Below are 18,953 nucleotides of genomic sequence, written 5' to 3'. Positions count from 1 at the left end.
TTGTTGCCAATATTTTATTAGGAACAATGTTGCAACAATGAAGCTTACACATGTCATTTTGTATTGTGTGTGCCTGTATTTATAGGCTAAATTCCCGGAAACTGAATTGTTGCATCAGTGTTGCATTTTGATAGATACTGTAGCCATTTTTGTTATAAAAGTTTACATTTCCTACAGCACTATATGAGAATTCCTTTTGGCTTTACAGCCTTACCAACAGAATATAATCAATTTTTTGCATCTTTGTCTATTTGGCAGGTAAAGAATGGTATCTTGGTGCAGTTTTGATTAAAACATTTCCTTACTAAGTATAAGTTGTATTCTTAACCCACGGAACAGATTCCATTTCTAAAATTTTATGACTACTCTAACTTAGCACTTGCACCTCAACTTTAAATGTTGAGTTCAAACAACAGAATGGATTTACCTTGACTTTTTCCTTTTTATAGTAGGAATGGGAGCCTACATCTCCCTTGGGGGTCAACTGTAGTGATGTCTCTCTGAAAATGATTAAGAACTACTTTGTTTTCAGAGTAGAGAAGCATGAAGGATCTAAAACCAGCTAGCTCTTTTGCCTCCTGAGTTTACCACTGCTAATTGGTCCATCCTTCTGAACTGATAGACTAATTCAAATTCTAAAAATTTCCTAAGGGATGTCACATCTGTGTCATACTTGAAACCCAGCAGTGTCCAGTCAGTCTGTCAGAAGGAAATATTCAAGCCCCAACACAATATATTGGTTTTGTTCTATCTACAAAATTGAGTGAAAAAATGTCTTCAAAATTCCTTTATAAGAATTATTTTGTAAGAATTAATATAATATTGCTGAGCTATTAAGGACAGTGACTTCACTAGCTTACAGGTTTGCCTTGTGTATTAGAATGAAGCTACTCTTTTTTAAAAATATATTTTTTACTTGTAGATGAACACAACATCTTTGTTTTATTTTTTTTTTTTATTTTGTGGTGCTGAGGATTCAACCCAGTACCCCCACACATGCTAGGTGAGCACTGCACCACAAAGCCACAACCCCAGTCCTAGAATGAAGCTACACTTGAATCCAGCTTACCTTGGATCTCTGTCATGGAAGACACTGGTCTTGTTGCCTCCTCTCTCTCACAGAGTGATTTACAGTCAAGGCCACCAGAAGCCATATTCAAAACGTCTGATCCAGAATCTACCAATAGGAAGAAACTAACAGTGTGACTCCTATGCAAAGGAGAATTTGCCTATGCTCTTCTCATTTGCTCACATCTCAGCAGGTTTCAGAACATAAAATTATAATCCTTTTTTTTGTTTGTTTCAGTGTCTCTTCCAAGTCCACTCACCACTTGAAGTTACAGTACTCTCTGAGGAGGAAGTGTGTCCAGGCGATGGTAGTGTGAGATATTCCCTAATAAAAGGGTAGAAAAATATTTCAGTACATCAGATTCAAACAATTCTCTTTTAAATGAGCAGAATATGCACATAAATTCACACACCCAACACCAAAAGCAAACCTGGACTGTGGCAGGTCCTCAGAACCCAAGTGTTCAACACCATTCTCCTGGAGGGAGAAAACACAGAGACACAGTTCAATGATTCAATAGTTGCCATTTCAAAAAGTACAATACTAAAATTTCCCCCTGATTTAAAGTATATTTATGCATCTGATATTAAGGAAAATCTAGACAAATCTAGGGGCAAACAAACTTTAAATTCAAAAGCAGATAGAGTTTATTTAGTGAACTTAAATTTTCTTTAAACAGAACATTCTACATGAGCATATAAAACATTTCTATTTATGGGACTATTACTCATTCTAAAACTTTTGGCCAGGTGATAGGAATAGTTCTAATGTTTCCAGCTAGATAAACCATACATTTTAAGTTTAATCATATCTCAAAGATCTGAGGGATTATATCTAAGATAACACCAGTCACCTGGCATTTTAAAAGAGCTTCATAGAACTGTGGTCCTATTCTGCCATGGCAAGGTTTTGCAAGTCTCATTTGAACCTCTAAATTCTATCAAGAACTCCCAAATTGGAGGGCATTTTAGGACATTAGGGTTTGTTAGTATATTTGTTCTGTTTCAAAAAGAGATATGGTGGCAACATAGCTTTCTTTTTAATAGTGAGGTTATTTAAGTTTACTTTCATTTTTATGTATTTAGAAAGCTTGTAATAAATTAAAACTAATATAATTTAGGCATATCAGAAACTGGTGCAGATGATGGAAAAATTAAGATACACATGAATTTCATAATCAAACACAGAACTCATTAACTACCACAGCCAACAGCAGATTTCTAGAGAGATATGCTGCATATCATACACGGTATTTAGAATCTATTCATGAACATATTTACCATAACCACAAAAGGCAAAGATTTAGAAAGGGCTTGCTGAATTTGTAGTTTCCCAGTATGATAAATAGCAACCTATACCTGTTGAGCACATTAAAGTTTACAAAAGCCCCCTTTGTATATCATCTTATCTAATTCTCCCAAAAACTATATGCAACAAGTTTTTGCATGTAAGGAAATTAATACCAGTGATTAAAGCAATTTCCCAAGAATATCAGAATGGTAGAGCCAATCATCAAACTCAAATAAAACTAAATGCAGTGTTCTCTCCATTGTAAATAAACCACTCCAAATACATACTAACCTAACAATTTCCAACTTTGTCTTAGACTTGTAAATGATTTAAATATAAACTTTTAAAGTGTTCACCTTAAATGCTTAGAAAAATTTACAAACTTAAAACAAGAATTTACATCTTAATGACATTCAATCTTTTGTTTTATTTAGTTCCATTACTATTTTTTTAACTTAAAAAATTTTATTGATAAATATGTTTAAGATGCACAATGTGATGTTTTGATACAGGTATACATTGTGGAATAATTATATCAGGCTGATTAGCATATTTGTCAACTCTTTGGTTCAGATCATATATTACCAAAGCCCCTTATGACATCAGTTTAATTTAATTTCATGATCTTTCATCAAAGATCCAGTATGTTGTGATATATGTAAGAAATAATTAATAAATAAATCATTTTTTTTAAAAAAGATCCAGTGTGTACCAGGAGCAGAGACGAGGCCCGGAGACACATGGAAATATAGGCCTTTTCCTGAAGGGGCTCATAGGTCAGTCAAGGAGATGAATCTATAAAACAAATACCTTATAACTGATAAGCAGTACTTCACAGAGGAAGGCCATATGCAAAGAACAGAATTCACAAAGTAGAGTGATATTGGAATTAAATTTTGAAGAGAAATTGTATCTTATTACCTGTAGGTAGGAAACGGCCTTGTCTTTATATTTTAAAAATACATTATAGTAGTAATTATTATATGCTTATTTACCTAAACTTCAATATATATAAAATGAAGCTATAAAAACTGGATAAAATTAAATATCTTTCAGTTTCATTGGGTATTGAACTTCAGAAAAATCAATTGCATTTCTTTATAAAAAATCAAGTCCATTGAACATTTCACAAAATATAAAACATGGTTACTATGTATGGATTGAAATAATATTATTGCACTATAACTAAAAGCTATCAGAGAAGACTTCATCTTGTACCTATCAGGTTCATGGATAGTCATATTTGAACTTAAGAAGTGGGAAAGAGAATTCAGTTATCATTGTCATTTCACTAAGCTGGTTTCCAAAATAGAGGAAAATGAAACATAATTTTTTGTAAAACTTTCATAAAAAGAGCTTAATATTATCCTATTTAAGGTGAAAACAATAACTATAGCAAAAACCTAGTGGGCCTCCATTATGTTACAAATGAGTCTCATTTGCCATTATGCCCTGCTTAAGGCCTCTTTTTTCTATATCTTACAATGAAGCATTTTATGGAGAAGAGGTTTGATAAATGTGAAATATTTACTGACTAAACAAATAATAATCTGATTCTGAAGACACTCATACATATATCTCTTCATTGCCTGGAGTAGTTACAAGGTAAGCAGGTGGATATTACTCCCAAATCATGAAACTCTGTAAGTCTTAGTGATCAGAAAACAACCCCACAGACAACATATCTTAATTCTAACTTCATAAATTTGTTCTAACAACACTATTTTCTTCTCACAAGAATAACCAGAGAAAAGGAAGTTTCAAATTTTGTTTCAAACTTAGGATCTAGTTAGTGAAAGTTGTAGATATAACACTCAAAGTTTCTTGCATGGGGTTGGGGGTAGGCTAATCAGCAAAAACTTTCCACAGTGGGATCTCTTCTTCTAGCATCAAAAGTTACCCTCTTCAAACCAGCATCCCAATCAAGCCTGCTGAAGAATCTACTCACACATACCAACTTTGAGACCTGAAGAGATTGTAAGAGATAGTCTGTAAAACCACAGAAATCCAATAAATTGATGAAGACAGCTCTGATGAGAGACTTACATGTGGAAGGTTGGCTCAAGTCAATGAATCTAACACATGCTGACAGCACAGCAGGAAGAATGCCCTTCCCATCCAAGCCATTCAAATATTAACCTGAATAACATTTACATGGAAACCCATGGTCCAGCCCATCTGCTCTTGACAACAAGAGCTTAATATAGGGTGGGGTAGCCAAGCACTCATGGAACAAAGTGAGATAGATTCTCCCATGGGCTGGGTCAGCAAACACAAGCCTCTTTCATTCATACACACACATTTGCATACATACATACATACATACATACACACACACACACACACACACGATTACTTTAATAGAAAAATACGAAGAAATACTAAAAAATAAGAGATTTGTAATAACAATTAATAAGCCTAGATAATCTTCCAGGACTACTTTGTTCTTCTACATTAAATGCTGCTTTATAGATTTTATGATCAAAAATCTTTGTGCTTATAAAAATTTATGTTACCCATATAATTTTTACTATTGGGTCTCTTTGGACAGTTGATGCTGGTCAAATAGATTAACATGGGAACAAAAAAAAAAAAATGAAACAAGAATCTATTTAGACTTACTCCAAGCTGTACTTATGTACATTTAAATGTTCTGAAAAGAGGAAGAATGTTAAATAGAACTTTTAAAAGATTAGAACCCCTGAGGCTGAGGTTGTGGCTCAGTGGTAGAGTACTTGCCCAGCATGTGTGAGGCACTGGGTTCGATTCTCAGCACCACATACAAATTAATAAATAAATAAAGGTCCATCAACAACTACAAATTTAAAAAAATAATAAAAATAAAAATAAATTATTAGAAACCCTGGAACATGAACAAACTAAATTTCCTCATAGTTTTTCTTTCTTTTTTTTTTCCTCTCAATTTCTAAGTAAAAGAACACCACACCCTAAGATCTACAAGACACACCTACCATGGTGAGGCTCATTTATAATCAGTTATCAGTCAATATCTACCTGTCCCAATTTTGCAACTGGCAATGTTATTTATTCTCCAAGGTTATTAATGCAGCACCTACACATAGCTTGAAAGAACAGGACAACGGCCAGAAAGTCTTCAGAGGTTATTTTTAAATTGATCCTGTGGTTTGACTCAATAAATCATCTTCTCCCAGTGATAGTGTACCTTACACAAAAACATGCAATGACATGAAGAAGAACCTTAAAGGAGGGAAGACACTTAATATGTGATCTTTTTTTTTTTTTAAAGTTTGAACAGCCACAAGGAAACATAGAGAAATTCATCTCGAGATCCCTGACCTGTTATAAGGCATTCTCTGATTATCAGCAGTTCCATACTGCTGATAATTCTCATTCTAGGTAATACTACCGTTACTATTTTGAGTATGTACTATGAAGCAGGATTTCACAAAATATTTTGGTGGAGGCAGATCAGACAGAAGAATCAGTTTGGATGCCACAGAATTTTTGTAGAACTTAATTCTTAGTGTATTTAGGGAAACATACAAGTAGGTAACCACCTGTTTTGCAAAGGGCCAGAAAGCCTTTGGTCGCTCTTCAGACTTAAGAGCAACCACTAAGAGGAGGTAGACAGGCTAAGGACCTAGAGGGAAATGACCCAGAGTGGGGAGGAATCAAGGAAGTGTATCTAGCTACTGAAAGAAGCAGTAACACTAGACTCAGTAGGAAACTGTGGTACTGGCTACCCTGTCTCCCAGCCCTACTAGACTGTGTCTTGAAATGTAGAGGATAGTTTTCACAACTACCCCAATAGGATCCTACCAACACCACTCCACCCTGGGAGCCCTCTCTGAAAGCACTGGAACAAGAAGGCAGAGTTGCCTCTGCACTGACCAGGGAAAGAAGGTGGGATCACCAGAGGTCTAGATGCAGAGCTCCATGGAGGTCTACAGTGTTGCAGGCAGGGCTCTGGGCAGAGAACAAAAAGGACAGCAGATACCAGGATGATGTGACCAACCTCACTGTCCCACAACTTCTCAAGAGGCTAAACATCCACCTGGAACTCACTAGTGGATGAGGCCTAAAGAACATGAATATATACTGGAATACACCTCTGGTGATTCTTAGAAATGTTTGAATGCTGGGAAGGCACCCAGTGAAAAGGAAAGGCTTTCCTATATATCAGCAAGTGGGAAAATAGGTCATTAAAAGGCACTGTCTTCCTGTAAACATGACCTACTTGGTTTGTTTCCAACTGATTAGGCTAAAACTTGGCTGTGAAGATGTATATGTGTTGATGTATATATAGCATGTGTTTATGCATGTATGTGTGTTGTATCCATGTGTACTGAACTACTCAAAAGCAGAGTAATCTCTCTGTTCCACAGGGGACACAGCAATTTTAGACAGGTTAGGCCACTTATCTAAGTTCACATATTAAGTATTGCAGCCCATCTTAAATATGGCCCGCCTGATTCCAAAGCCTATAGTATGGGGATAAAATTTTCAAGGCATTGCTAAAATAAATTTCAAATGAATATAAAAGTAGACAGTAGAACTAACTTTTATGTGCTTGGGATGTGGCTTCAACAATTTTCACCTGGAATGGATGTTGTTTCATCCATTCTTTTACCCTCTAAACCTACCCCTGTGTTTTTAGAAGAAATCCTAGATATCAGCACATGTCATCTGAAAGTATTTCAGTATGAATCCTAAAAGATGAAGACAGTAAGTAATTTATTTCCTTCTCTCCTAGGTACACCAACATGCCACCAATAAAATCATTTACTGGGTCAATAAAGAAGATTTATTCTCCTTAAGAACATTCCAAACAGGTCTCCAAATTATTTTCCTATGAGATATTTTTCGAGACATTAATTGATAGAGTCCTTTGCTCAAAGACCCTCTCATAAATACCCATCAATGTTCACTTTTTCTTACATTCCCTGTGAGAAAGACACTAGATTTATTTTATGCCCCTCCATTCATGGAGAAAATGAATTGGGGGGGGGGCAGAAAATAGATCTCACGTCCTTAGGAACACCAGTCCAAAGAAAGAAGCTTCTGAGTATCATCTTCAGTGTTCTAAGAAGAACCTAAAGTAATTACAAAACAAATAAGAATTCAACAAATATTAATGGGCGGCTACTGTGCACCCATCCATGCAGAGTACTAGAAACATTTTGGCTAGTGATCAGGTAAGGGTGCTCTCCACCAGGCTTATCAGCTAATACAGGGTAGGATGTAAAAAATGAATACCCACAATGCAACCAGGAGACAGGTAGCAAAAAGGGAAGGCAGAGAGTTCCTGGGGTCTCAAAGAAGGAAGTTAAATAGTTAAGAAATGAGCAAGCTGAAGCATCAAAACATGATATTTCCAGAACCACATACAAGCTGATTGGAGGGAAAACCTGATTTCTCAAACTCCAATCTATTATGATTTTCACCTCACAAAGAACTGGAAGGCACTGGGTTTGATTCTGAGCACCACATATAAATAAAATAAAAGTCCATTGACAGCTAAAAAAATATAAAAAAAAAAAAAAGAACTGGAGATACTTGACTGCCAACATTTTATACTACCACAAAAGGATTTATGAAACAGTAGATTTTTGAAATGGGCCTTGAATGTTAAATAAAATTTTGACAAATGGAGAAGTGTACAACGTTCTGAGCAAAGAAAACACCCCAGCCAGGTTTGAGTGATTTACTCTGACAGTAGATACTACCTGCTTTGGCTGATATAGGGACAGTAGCAGGACAGTGCCAGGGAAATGAAGGCAGAAAGCTAGGCTGTGACCAGGCCAAAGAAGGATTTGAACACAAGGTCAAGCTGCTTTCATGAGGATGTACAGACTGGCAAAGATCCATCATTTAAAGCCAAGGTGTTTAAAACAAAAACAACAACAAACAAATAAACAAAAAACAACCCATCAGTTTGTATATGCTGGAATGAGCATGGTTTATGGTATTTTGATGTTTTATATTATTCTAATTCCGTCTAAATTCTATTAAAAACGCTTAGAAACAGAGCTTATTATTTGTTTAGAGATGGGGTGGGGGCCGAAGGAGACAGGTGAAGGTTGGAGAGCACGGTGATGAGGCTGCACAGATCCTGCAGCGGGCAGAAACCTGGAATGGGACTATGGAGAATCAGTAGTTTCAGCCACAAAGTAAAGCCAACAGACTCATTCTTGAGACTGTAGAAAGAACACAGGAAAGCAAGAACTTTCAGGGAATCTATTTATTACTCTAAAGGCATTTGACAGGAGTTTCTTTGTGATCCAGATCGTTCCCAATTCTTAATGGGTGTCAAGACCATACACAAAACAACTTCATCACCTCTCCCAATGAGTGGATTAGGAGGTCCTTTTAGATTCATAAGGCCGCACATTTCTTAGCCAAAAAACCAAAACAAACAAACAAACAAAACCTACTTTCAAGGTAACTACAGTGATTATGTATTATGACTCAAATGTCTAAATTCAGAGGGGTTGTGAAAAGGATAAGTCCTTTTGAAGCTAGACAAACCTAAACTTGAAATCCAGGTTTGTTGCTTATTAGTCAAGTGATGTTGGGCAAGTTATCTAACTCCCTCAAAGTCAGGTGTCTCCTTTGTAAAAAAAAAAAAAAACAGAGAATACCTGCCACTCAAGGTTGTGAGGAGCATTAATATGCACACAGAAATGCTTTCCTACAAAGTGCCTGGTACACAACTGATGTTTGTTTTTTCTCTCTTCTTAGTGAAATCGGTGCCAGATAAAAGGGAAATTACTAATAACTGAACATCCTGTAAGCTCTTAAACTCAACTTCCGTTATTAAAGCTTCACAAGAACTACCAAGTAATAGCAAAATTGATTTGTTTTCTTCTTAGATTCTCAATAAGGCAGGTACTAATGAACAGGGGAAAAATGTCAGATGCATACACTTCAAAGGAGTAAGAATGACTTGCACAACTTAGTGGTAAAAAGAAATACAACCCCATCTTTTAAATAGGCACAGGATCTGAATGGAAGTATCTCCAAAATATACAAATGACCAACAAACACATGCAAACAAGCTCCACATCATTAATCACTAGAAAAATACAAACCAAATCCACAATGAGATACCTCTTTGCATTCAGTGATGGCTGTAAACAAAAAGGCAGTATTGGTGAAGTGCGGAGAAATTAGAATCTGCCAGTATCTTTTGTGGGAATATAAAATGGTGCCACCACTGTGGAAACCCATCTTTTAGTCCCTCAAAATATTAAACAGTTACCATCTGAGGCAGTAATTCTACTGATAGGAATATACCAAAAGAATTAAAAACCTACATTTACACTAAAACTTATACACTAATGTTCCTCATGACATTGTTTGTAGTAGCCAGTCAAAAAACTCAAATGCCCATAAACTGCTAGATAAACAAAATGTGGTATCCAACACAATATTATTCCACCATAAATGGAAGTACTAATAATAACATACATACTACAATATGGATGAACCTTGAAAACCTTAACAATAATTGAAAGAAGACAGGCACAGGAGGGTGTGTGTGTGTGTGTGTGTGTGTGTGTGTATAAATATATATGGTTTTATATAAGATATCCAGGATAGGCAAATCTATGGAGAATGTAGATTAATGCCTAGAGCTGGGTGTTTAGAGAAAGGGGAAATTGCAAAAAGGATAAACTACAAAAGGGTCTTGGGGTTCCTCTTGGGGGTGACTCCAATGTTCTAAAATAGATGATGGTGATAGTTGTACAATTATGTAAATACATTTAAAACCAGTTAATTGAAAAGCTTAAATTAATGAATTATTTGATGTGTGAATTTTATTTCAATGAAGATATATATATATATATATATATATATATATATATATATATATATGGATGATGATGATAAATGGCCAAATCCTAAAGCAGAACTGTATGCTCCATTTGACTGAACTCACTGGGCCCACGCTCAGGCTGCAGACTAGGAAGGCACTCTGACCACCTCCATAGTCCTTCTCAAGTTGTTTCACATTATCCTTTTTTGGGGTAAAAAAGCAGCATTACTGCCTGACACTGGTTGTGAATATGCTAAGATCATGGCCTTACTCTGTGGTCTTTAATAAAGGGCCAATTCCTCAAAGATTGCCTAGCTTTGATTTCAGTTCTTAGAAAATCAATGTGATCCGACACTACTTACAGTCAATAGTGAGTTTAAGTCCCAAACCAGCCTGCCTCCTAAACACAAATTTCATTGTACTTTGTCAAAATCTCCCTCTGGTTATATAACCCAAAGTTCACACTACACAAGGAGTAGAAAGTCCCCAAATACTGAGCTTTAATTTTTTATATATATTTTTTAATTATTGATGGACATGATATCTTTATTTATTTATTTTCATGTGGTTCTGAGGATCAAACCCAGCCCTCACACATGCAAGGCAGGCACTCTACCCTTGAGCTATGGCCCCAGCTTTAATTTTATCACTTCAGAAGTTGATATTTCTCATTCATCTGAGGTCTGTACTATCAGATTCATACTTGCTGTACTAGGAGCCATGACATTTTTAAAAGAAAAGAAGCAAAGGAAAGAAAAAAGAATACTCAAAAAACAGGACCAGCATGTGACAATACTGAAGATGAAATTATAAATTGCCACAGCACTCACTTCCATACTTAGGTTGTCATTCATCCCGATGCAACCCGAAAGATCTGCTCCTGGGTGTGGACCACCTACAGGACACCTGGCAGTAGAAAGTAGAGCCATTTACCACAAGTAGAAAAACTGAAAATTTTAGCAGATACCAAATTATGACACAGTTCCCACGACCCACACCCAGTCTATCAAATTTCTAATTAAATTCCTGGCTTCATTAAGACATAATGATAGATAGCTTCCACCTTCATCAGAGAGAAGTGACAGACAACAGAAAAGCCAGCAGAAAATGAAAATAAAGAATTTGGGATTCAAAGTCTGGCTTCCTCACCTTCAATACAGAAAGGAAATTTCACCAGGGTAGAGAGTCCTCACAAACTCCACTAACATGTCTGCATTTTTCCTAAGGAAGATCAGTTTGCATACTTAAAAAGATAGATGAGCATAAATAAGCATCAAAAGAGAATGGGGGGAGGGGCGAGCAGAGACAGGTTTCCAAAGGCTTGTTAACCTTAAGTGTGAAAGGAATAGAATTAAAATCCAAACTCATCTAAATTAACCTAGTAATATGTACTTAGTATATGCCCCCCAAACTAGGGTAACTGAATTGGTTTAGATTGACTATCATAAAATTCAAAAGCAGTGTCTTTATTTTACAACTGTAAATTTTCAGAAAGAGAGTTCCACAATAAAGATGTTATAGTCTCAGGGTATGAAAATCTAACCAATTAAAATGTTAGGCAGTGGGAATAGGCTACCCATAAAGAGTAGGCTAAGTGAAGCAGCAAGTCCTTCCTGAGATGTTTCTTTTTCCTTTTTATCTGTTAGTAGCTGCAACCTGCTAGTTTCTGCTTCTGCAGTCATGCTTGCTCAGCAGCTGTGGCAGGAATCAAATCTGCCTGGAGAGAGAAAAAGGGATCCAGGCTACTTGTATGAGAAGTCTTGAAACCTAGAGGTCTGTGTTGTATAAAAGATACTGAGAACAAAGGGCTGTGCTCAGCCTTTGGAGAAGACTCTGCTGAGCCCACATCAGTGCTGAATAAACCTTGCTCTTCTGAAAGAGCTGCCTGTCTCTTTCCATTGCCATAATTTTCCTTATTTTTCCATAACAAAGTAAACTGTCCTCTTTTAACTTACTTGTGTTGTCTCGTCACATCCAAAGCACCATCCTTTATTTCTCCATATTTGGATCTTTCACTTGAAGCCTCAGTTGGGTTGGCTACACATAAGGAAGATGTCAATTGTGGCCTTGGAATCACTGTAAGACTATCCAGAGACAAGGCATCTGTAGTAGAAGAGAAAGGAATAAAAATAGAGATTAACTTCTGGTTCATACCACATTAAAGAATAAACTATCCTCTCTAAAGACTTGATTGGCAGAACTATTTATGTGAAAGCAAAAGCCAACCCAATTCTATTAGCACTTTACCAAATGCCCAGGATGCTGGGTTACATGGGGGTGGAAATGCCAAATGTTTATTTAAAAAAGAGGAAAAAAAAAAAAAAGGTGAGGCGTGGAAGACAGATAATCTTGGTCTCTGAACATCTAGAGGGCCAATATTCTTCAGCCAGCAGGCAAAATCCAGCCAGCTGCCTGTTTTTTTTTTTAATATAGATATATATTTTTTAGTTGTTAATGGACCTTTATTTTATTTATTTATATGTGGTGCTGAGAAATGAACCCAGTGCCTCCACATGCTAGGCAGGTACTCTACCACTGAGCCACCACCCTAGCCCCAGCTGCCTGTTTTTGTAAATAAAGTTTTACTAGAACATAGCCACACCTATCCACATACATATCCATGACTGCTTGTGTGCTACAAGAGTAAAGTTGAATAGTTGTAACAGAAATTGTTCGGCCTGAAAGCCCTAAAATATTTACTATCTGACCCTTTCCTGAACAACTTTGCAGACTCCTGAAAAATATCAGACATTGTGATTAGATTTCATCAAAACATGGTACAAGAAATAGGTAAGAATGACACATCAGTCTTTTTGGGAAACCATCTTTTTAGGTGGGTATAGGATGTAGCAGTTTAAAGGAAAACACAAAGGCTATGGAGTCAAGCACAATTTTTTAGTTCTGATCCTGGATCTGCTAAATGCCAGTTGTGTCACCTTGGGTAAATATCTATGTCACTCTGAGGCTTAGTTTATGTATCTATAGAATGATACTTGGCCTTGGGTAACTGTTTCCTGGTCTTTAAAATTGGGAATTACAGAGGGGTGGGTACAGTAGTAGAGTGCTGGCCTAGTATACACCAGGACCTGGATTCCTCCCCAGCACAGCAAAAATAAATAAAACAAAATGGGAATCACATTAGCATCTGCACTCTTAGGCTGTGGTAAGGACTAAATGAGTTAACAGATATGTTACCCACAGCAAGTATTCTTTAAGTGCTGACATTGTTGGGTGTGGTTATCTCTGAGTTATCATGAATGAAATAATCTCTATAAAATTCTAATCTAGTGCCTGACACAAAATGAAAATTCCATCCGTGGTGGTAGCAGTTTCTCCTTTTGTAGTTCAATGATCCACAAACCACCATCTTTCTTAAATTTATTTGATGAGCATCCCATTTTTATTATCATTCCAGAACCAGCATGAACTTCTGCTTTTGACTGCATCTGGGTTTTGTGGAGCATCTCCGAGGTTAGGGCTCTTTCTCCTCAGCCTGGCATTCAGTAACAGTTCACAATTGGATCCTCAACTTGCTTTTGCTTCAAACTTCCTTCTGCATCTCAACCAAAACCCTCTTTTTTCCACAATGAGCTTTGCCTCTTTTTCAAACACAAGACTTTTGTGTTCTTCTCTTTTTATTCTGTTTCATCTGTCCATGTCATTCTCATCCATCAAAATACTTTTTGCACACTTTTCACTTTTCCATCCCAACCCATCCCTCAAAGCCTGGTTCAACACTCCCCTCTTTTGTGGGGTACTCTCTTACTTCTCATCTCTGAGTCTAGGTCTTGTCTCCCACTAATCTGTAGGCTATTTGAGGACTGGGAATGGAACTCAGGGGCACTTAACTACTGAGCCATATCCCCATTCCTTTTTTGTATTTTATTAGAGACAGGGTCTCATGGAGTTGCTTAGGCCTTGCTAAGTTGCTGAATTTGAGTTTGAATTTGTGATCCTCCTGCCTCAGCCTCCCAAGCTACTGGGTTTATAGGCATGAGACACCAAACCCAGCACTTATTCTTTATTATACATAATATGTTGCCTTGCACAGAATAGGTACTGAAATACATACTGATTGACTGACTGAACCCAGAAATAAATACCCAAATGTTCAACAATTATTCCTATACAAATAAAATTGTAATGAATTATTTGCCCTTTCAAAGAGAATTCCTCTCTCAATACAATCCCTCCCCCGACCCAAGCATGTATCAGATGGTGCTGGAGGAGGGGCGACCCAAGCTCACCCAGAAGAGGCGTATACCAGCATGTGTTTTTCAAGGTCAGGGGTATGTGATGAATTCTTGCCTCTTGACTACTGTGTGGTTTGTGGTAACACTGCTTCTGAATGGAAAACCAAGTATTATTAGCTGTCTAACGGAATATAACATAAAACATTTTCTAATATACTTTATCTTTCAAAGCAGAAAGAATATCACTGGTCTCAAATGGACCTGTGAGAGAAGTCAGAAAGAAAATAAATGATGTCAAGTGAAAAAGCTTTCATGCTTTTTGATCAAAAGATATACATTATGAGTAAATTAGAACACTCATTCAAAAATCACTGTTCAGTAATCTAACATAATACTCGCATCACCAACTCCAAATAAATAGTTTACACTTTGATATAAATAAAGCCTTGAGGGAAGAGTTAAGCATGAGGGACAAGTCAAGTGATATAACTCAATCAATTGTGATATTGTAATACCACAATTAAAAAATTTAAAATATTAGTACTTCTTGGACCAACCAAAAGATAGTATGTGTATGAGAGGAAAAAAAAAAGAATCTTTTAAAGAAAAGTATTGTGTTTGGAATCCTTGGGCTATGAATATATACTGAACTCAACTTTTTATTTTACCATAGCAGCAGATCCATGCTTGCTACCAAAATAATTTCAGAAAGCTTACACTTACCAATTTTTCTTGAAGAGATGATTGAATTTTCTCTGGGCAGGACGGGGGATCATCGTGAGAAAATTCCTCATCTAAAAACCTCTGTAATCAGAAAATGGCAAAGTGTATTGAAAGATGAAATGTAGAAAGGGTCCAAGATGCAAAGCCCAGCAGAGGTGGGTGCCCTCTACTTCAGGGAACCTATTTGTCACTGCAAATGGGTATTTTACCCATTCATTGATCTAGGAGTAAAACTCAAAGATCAGGAACCAGGAATTGAATGGCTTTGTCATTGAAATTAGGCAGAAGCCAAGGAAGCTTGTTAGACATAACTTGGAGTAGTAAAATGGTGTTAGGAAAATTTTATAGTAATAAAATTGTGGTCTTAATCCAAGAGGCAGATGCATATTTATGGGAGTGACATTACAATAGAAAATTTTATTGGTGTTCTTGAGATGATTAAGAATTCTTTAGCTATAGAGATTTTTTTTTTCCTGCTAAACAGGGGCTTTTCAGGCACTCTGCCTAGACTTTCTATGTGAATTTTTTTTTTCTGCTTAAACAGATGTTGTCTACATTATGCCCTGGAAAGAGATACCAGCAAATATCACTCTTCCCTCTTTCATCTCCTTGCTCCAGTGCCAATCTCTCTGTTCCCTTATGTTCTTCATTTATGAACCAAAAAGGAGATTCACCAAGCATCATAAGGGAAATAAATATATTCAACTCTACCATGGATTTCTTGAGATATCCAGACAGAAAGGTATTGAAAGTTTAATACAAATAGGAGAAAGAAAAAAGACATAAGCACTAAAACTGTTCGTGGCACTAAAAAATTTTAGCATATGGTTTTAAATTGAAAAATATACCCTTCCTATCAGATAGGAGGTGCCTACAAAACTGGCTCTCTGCTAACAGATGCAGTGGCTGGGCAAATTCTGAAATGCTTCCTCTTTGGGAGATGCTATCAGGAGCCACTCACTGATGTGAGTTCTCCCCTCGTTTTTCTAAATACTTTCTGTGAACAAGAGAACAAAGTCTACCAAAGTCTTTTCTTCTAAGTTGGTTATTTAATTTAATGGTTAAAACCACTCCATATTCTACATTAATTTCAAAACCTAATACAAATTATAAATCTTCCTCAGAGTAAATAAACACATATCACCCAGGGTTTTTTGTTTGTTTGTTTGATTTTTACCTGAAACAGAAAGCCATGGTGTTGTCCTTCAGTTAACTGCTTTCGAAGTACCTCAATAGTTGCTATGAAGAGAATTTACAACCAGTTCAATATGACCATTTTAAATCCCCTTCTCATCATTTATTTCATCGCTTTATAAAATTGTAATGGCTTTGCATTTGGAATCTGAAGAAGACGACAACTGACTTCTGAGAATGGCATTGGCCCCTTAAGACTTAGGGACAGAGAAACAGGCTGTGGCAGCTCAACCATTCTCCCCCTTAGGTATGTAAAACTAACCTTGATAGACACAAGTGATCTGCCTCCTTGAAGTGAGTCACAGAATTTATTCCATCTTAAAACAAGAATACAAGGGCTGGGGATGTAGGTCAGGTCAGTGGTAGAGCTCTTGACTAGCAGGTGCCAGGCCCTGGATTCAGTCCCCAACACCACAAAATAAGAAAAACACCTTAGTGAGTCATTCAGGCCAACCTCCCACCATACAGGAATCTGGTGTCCATTAAGCCTCTGTTTGAACCCTAGAATTAGGGCCCTACAACCTCAGAATTTTATAAATTAAACTGAGAGCACGAGAACACTGACATCCAGAGGATTGAGATGAGTGACAAGCAATGGACCCAAGTTCAGATCCACAGGACAACAGTGGATTCAGTGTGCTATCTCATGACGTTAGAAACCTGTGCTTTAACTAAAATCTGCTTCCCAGTAAGTTTTCAAAGTCTTATCTCTCAAATAATGGAAATTGGGGTGGGTGGTGGTGGATATAGCTATTTAAGTTAATAGTAACATACTTATTTGACAATGCATACTCTAAAATATAACTAAGAATGAGAAAATAGCCCACATCTTTCAACAACCAAAATAGACACTGATATTCATGCCCTTTACTCATGTGGAAAATCTCACACATCACCAACACTGGGCTCTGAATTTATACATTATTCTCACAAGCTTGGCTGCTTTCTCAGCCCACAGAAGATTCAAAGCAAAAATTAAATAAGGGGATGGAGCTCTGCTAGATGGAAGCATATTAATAGCTACCACTATTTTTTTTAAATCCCTAAGAGTCAGGAAAATTATTAACAGCAGATCTTCTGATGTCCAAAACACACAGCAATCTGGTACTGCTTGTTTTATAGACCCACAGTTTTATATCTCAAAAGCCTGAAAAAATTCTGAGCAATGAAAATATTAGTAATATGTATAAAAATTCTATATCAAATCTTCAATTATATAGATATTACCTATGTAAAAATTATATTTTATGTAATTTTATATTTTTTGTAAAAATAGTTTATTTTTCAACTAAACCAGATAGTACCAAGTATCTCCTAGGCCAGTAAGATTTTTAATATTTATTTTTTTAATTGTAGTTGGACACAATACCTTTATTTTATTTATTTTTATATGTTGCTGAGGATTGAAACCAGGGCCTCACATGTGCTAGGATAGCACTCTACCACTGAGCCACAACCCCAGCCCACAATACCATTTTTTTTTAATTTCAAGCCAAGCATAGTGGCACATACCTGTAATCCCAGAGGAAGATCATAAGTTCAAAGCCAGCCTCAGCAATGATGAGGCACTAAGCAACTCAGTGAGAACCTGTCTCTAAATAAAATACAAAAATATAGCTGGAGATGTGACTCAGTGGTTGAGTGTCCCTGAGTTTGATTACCAGTACCCAAAAGAATAAAATTAAAACTATTTCAAACTTATAAAAGGATTAAAATTTTTTCTCTTTAATACTTAGAACTCATGAGTTATTTTTTTTAAAAAATCAATGTCTAAGAAATAAGACCCTGTGTTCCTCCTGACCTATATTCAAAACAGCACCAAAGCTTGCAGAAGTGGCCATCATGTTTTTGAGGGTTGTGTATCACCAAAACACAAATTCAGAATTCTGTCTTAGAATTATCAAACTAAGTTTGTGCTTCAGAAGAAATAATGAGTTAGTACAGCACTGTCTAAATTACCCATCTGCTTTCCCACCAGGCAATCTTGGGTTTTAGAAAGAGTCTATCTCAAAGCATTCAAATTAAAAACCTTTTTTCAACAGATGTTTTGTGCAATAAGTAGCAACTATTTCCATATTTTCCATATGGCAAAACAAGCTGGTTTATGACCCCAATTTGCATTCACCTTTGCATTCTTCTGTTTGAAGTGGGACTTGCCATGTCTCTAGGACATTTAGGCTGCACCTAAGAACAAATAAAGCAATGACCACTGCATCCCCTGCAGCTGCCACCTGTGATTATAAAGATGGGACCAGGTGTCTTGGTGAGTTGCTTCTGAAGGAAGCTGAGATAAAGCAACTTTCTAAATGACTATGCAATGGAGCTTTTAGGCAAAGGCCCTACAATTAATTGACTGTTGAAAATTAAAGCTGTAACATTGTTAGAGCTATAATAATGTTAGTTATCAATGATGGTTCACATTTATGGAATATAAACTTCTATAACACAGTATATAGCTTACTGAAAAAAAACCTCATGTTCTGTAAAATTGTGCATTAAAAATGTCAGGATTCATTAACCACAGACTATGAGAAACTACATGAGAAAATACTGAAGATGTGGAACTTCCATACAGTGCTGGGGGAGAGTAGAATGCCCAACACCATGGAAAAGTGGTAGTGTCTTTGAAATTTAGAGCCACAACCATGCTATGACGTAACAATTCTGTTCCTCAGTATTTATT

At 36.4% G+C, this 18,953-nt stretch overlaps 1 protein-coding gene across 2 annotated transcripts in view; it reads right to left on the bottom strand.

Annotated features, from left to right (window-relative positions):
- Irag2 (inositol 1,4,5-triphosphate receptor associated 2) overlaps positions 1–18,953 on the bottom strand; it is a 110,504-nt gene that overhangs the window by 25,924 nt on the left and 65,627 nt on the right. The window contains exons 18-25 of one of the 2 annotated variants that reach the window (XM_058576277.1): positions 16,254–16,315; positions 15,077–15,157; positions 14,408–14,504; positions 12,116–12,263; positions 10,991–11,066; positions 1,500–1,546; positions 1,329–1,393; positions 1,070–1,177 (exon numbers count right to left, since the gene is read on the bottom strand). In XM_058576277.1, coding sequence (XP_058432260.1) covers positions 1,070–1,177; positions 1,329–1,393; positions 1,500–1,546; positions 10,991–11,066; positions 12,116–12,263; positions 14,408–14,504; positions 15,077–15,157; positions 16,254–16,315 — 684 coding nt within the window. The remainder of the gene's footprint in view (positions 1–1,069; positions 1,178–1,328; positions 1,394–1,499; positions 1,547–10,990; positions 11,067–12,115; positions 12,264–14,407; positions 14,505–15,076; positions 15,158–16,253; positions 16,316–18,953) is intronic. The other variant, XM_046435783.2, reaches the window with a different exon arrangement.

This window comes from Marmota monax, unplaced genomic scaffold (assembly GCF_021218885.2).
Source record: "Marmota monax isolate L192 unplaced genomic scaffold, Marmota_monax_Labrador192_F-V1.1 WCK01_AAM20220418_F8-fsc00012, whole genome shotgun sequence".
NCBI lineage: Eukaryota > Metazoa > Chordata > Mammalia > Rodentia > Sciuridae > Marmota > Marmota monax.
The sequence above is the reverse complement of the archived record's forward strand: the minus strand, read 5'-3'. Positions and strand labels throughout refer to the sequence as shown.